Raw genomic sequence first — 2,500 nt, forward strand, 5'->3', positions numbered from 1 at the left:
TTCAGCCAGTTTGATTGCCTCTCTCTCTCTCTCTCTCTCTCTCTCTCTCTCTCTCTCTCTCTCTCTCTCTCTCTCTCTCTCTCTCTCTCTCTCTCTGTCTCTCCCTCTCTCTCTCTCTCTCTCTCTCTCTCTCTCTCTCTCTCTCTCTCTCTCTCTCTCTCTCTCTCTCTCTCTCTCTCTCTCTCTCTCTCTCTCTCTCTCCCTTCCCCCTTCCCTCCCTCTTTCCTATCTCTCTCCCTCTCTCTCTCCTCCCTCCCTCTCTTTCTCCCTCCCTCCTCCCCCCATCCCTTTCACCCCCTTCCTCTCTCTCTCTCTCTCTCTCTCTCTCTCTCTCTCTCTCTCTCTCTCTCTCTCTCTCTCTCTCTCTCTCTCTCTCTCTCTCTCTCTCTCTCTCTCTCCCTCTCTCTTTCCCTCTCTCCCTCTCTCTCTCTCTTTCCCTCTCTCCCTCTCTCTTTTTCTCTTTTTCTCTTTTTCTCTCACTCTCACTCTAACACTCTCTTTCATCCTCCTCCCCTACTCTCTCTCTACCCATTCCTCTCTTCTAAACAAGCGTTCTCTACCCCAATTGTTCTTCCCAGGTCCTAACGACTGCAACGACCACCACAAAGTCCGTCACAGAAACCGCCACTTCGACGACAACAAAGAATGTCACACAGACAGTGACACAGGTAAGGGCCCTCGCTCTCTCGTGATAACAAATTACCAATAGATAATCCTGTAAGAGGGATTTCATTATCGGGTATCGACTGTTATCTTGAGGGTCACACGTTGGAAGGGCGCTTTGTTATTGTTATTGTTGTTGCCTGATTTTGAAAGTTGATACGTGTGTGTCAGCGAGTGTGAATATACAGTATCTTATATATATACATACATATACATAAATCCATATGTATGTGAGTGTGTGTGAGAGAGAGTGTGTGTGTGTGAGAGAGAGAGAGAGAGAGTGTGTTATATCATGAAGGTAGGAGTTTGTTATTGAAGCAAAAATAATTACAGCTTGAATATAATTGTAGAAAAGGCTATGTCCTTTAAACTTTGTGACAGAAAGGAAAGCAATTTTGTATTGAAATTTAGCGGTTATGAAGTGAATACATCTTCAAAACCAAAATTTGTAAATGAAGAACAAAATGCACCATAATAATTAGCCGTAAGTTAGTTGTAAATCATGTGTTAATGATTAATCTCCACTTTTTCATGTTTATTTCCCCCGTTTTCTATGGTAATCAAATCCGTTTTCTATGGTAATCAAACCCGTTTTCTATGGTAATCAAACCCGTTTTCTATGGTAATCAAAGTTCCGTTTTCTTTAGATATCCACAACTACTTCGGCGACAACGAACACTAAAACAGTGACCTCTACGATAACCTCTACTTCTGCAACTGCCACTGTGACTGTTACTCTTGCAAATGGTTATGTAACAGTCACTAAACCGTGTGTTTTGGGTAAGACTTATTTCAAGTTTAATTCGAAAAGTATACTGTAGAGATGGTGATAGACAGATGAATAGTTGTTAAATAAATAGAGGAATTATATAAACACAAGCATATGCACACACACAAACACACACACACACACACACACACACACAAAATATCCTGGCATTATATCAAGAAAACCCGATACTTCACCGAAAATAACTTCACACATTTTCCAAAAGCTAAATAATAATAATAATAATAATAATAATTACCTCTTTAACCACCCTAATATCTCCAAATATTTTCCAAAAGCTAAAAATAATAATAATAATAATTACCTCTTTAACCACCCTAATAACTCCAAATATTTCCCAAAAGCTAAAAAATAATAATAATAATTACCCCTTAAGCCACCCTAATGCAACCTTCCACCCGCAGACCCTCGATACGACACCATCGAGAACCTGAGGACGAGTCTCAAGGAGGAATCGAAGGGGTGGAAGTGGTCAGAATAGAGCCTTGAGGAACGCCTCGGGTCTCGCTGTAAGGAATGTGGACGCGCCGAAATAATTTTATTAAGACTTCGTATTCAATAATGATATTATTCAAATTATTATTATTATCATTATTATCATTATTATTATCATTATTGTTACTATTATTAGTATCATTATTATTACTATTATTATTATTATCATTATTATTACTGTTATTATTATCATTATTATTACTATTATTATTATTATCATTATTATTACTATTATTATTATTATTATTATTATTACTATTATTATTATTATTACTACTACTATTATTATTACTATTATTATTATTATGATCATTATTATTATCATTACTATTATCATTATCGTTATTATATTTATCATTACTATTATCATCACTATTTTCTCTCTTCCTGAATCTCGCTATTCGCAAAGCTGTAAGGGTGAGCAAACCGCTCTAATTGGCTTTTGTTAATTGAGAATCCTTATAAATTTCATATTGCAAATCAATGTATATTAAGCACAGTTCATTTTCAGTGAGGCTCCAATCATTTTTTCTGAAGTTTATTAATTATTCA

At 36.6% G+C, this 2,500-nt stretch overlaps 1 protein-coding gene across 1 annotated transcript in view; it reads left to right on the forward strand.

Moving 5' to 3' along the window:
* The window catches only part of LOC113822975 (uncharacterized), a 3,658-nt gene extending 1,659 nt beyond the window's left edge, over window positions 1-1,999 (forward strand). The window contains exons 4-6 of the mRNA XM_070129367.1: window positions 579-668; window positions 1,311-1,443; window positions 1,858-1,999. Of these exons, the coding sequence (XP_069985468.1) occupies window positions 579-668; window positions 1,311-1,443; window positions 1,858-1,934 (300 nt within the window). The 3' untranslated portion in view covers window positions 1,935-1,999. The remainder of the gene's footprint in view (window positions 1-578; window positions 669-1,310; window positions 1,444-1,857) is intronic.
* The last annotated feature ends 501 nt before the right edge of the window (window positions 2,000-2,500 follow it).

The sequence above is a fragment of the Penaeus vannamei genome, chromosome 13 (assembly GCF_042767895.1).
Source record: "Penaeus vannamei isolate JL-2024 chromosome 13, ASM4276789v1, whole genome shotgun sequence".
In the NCBI taxonomy this organism is placed as follows: Eukaryota; Metazoa; Arthropoda; class Malacostraca; order Decapoda; family Penaeidae; genus Penaeus; species Penaeus vannamei.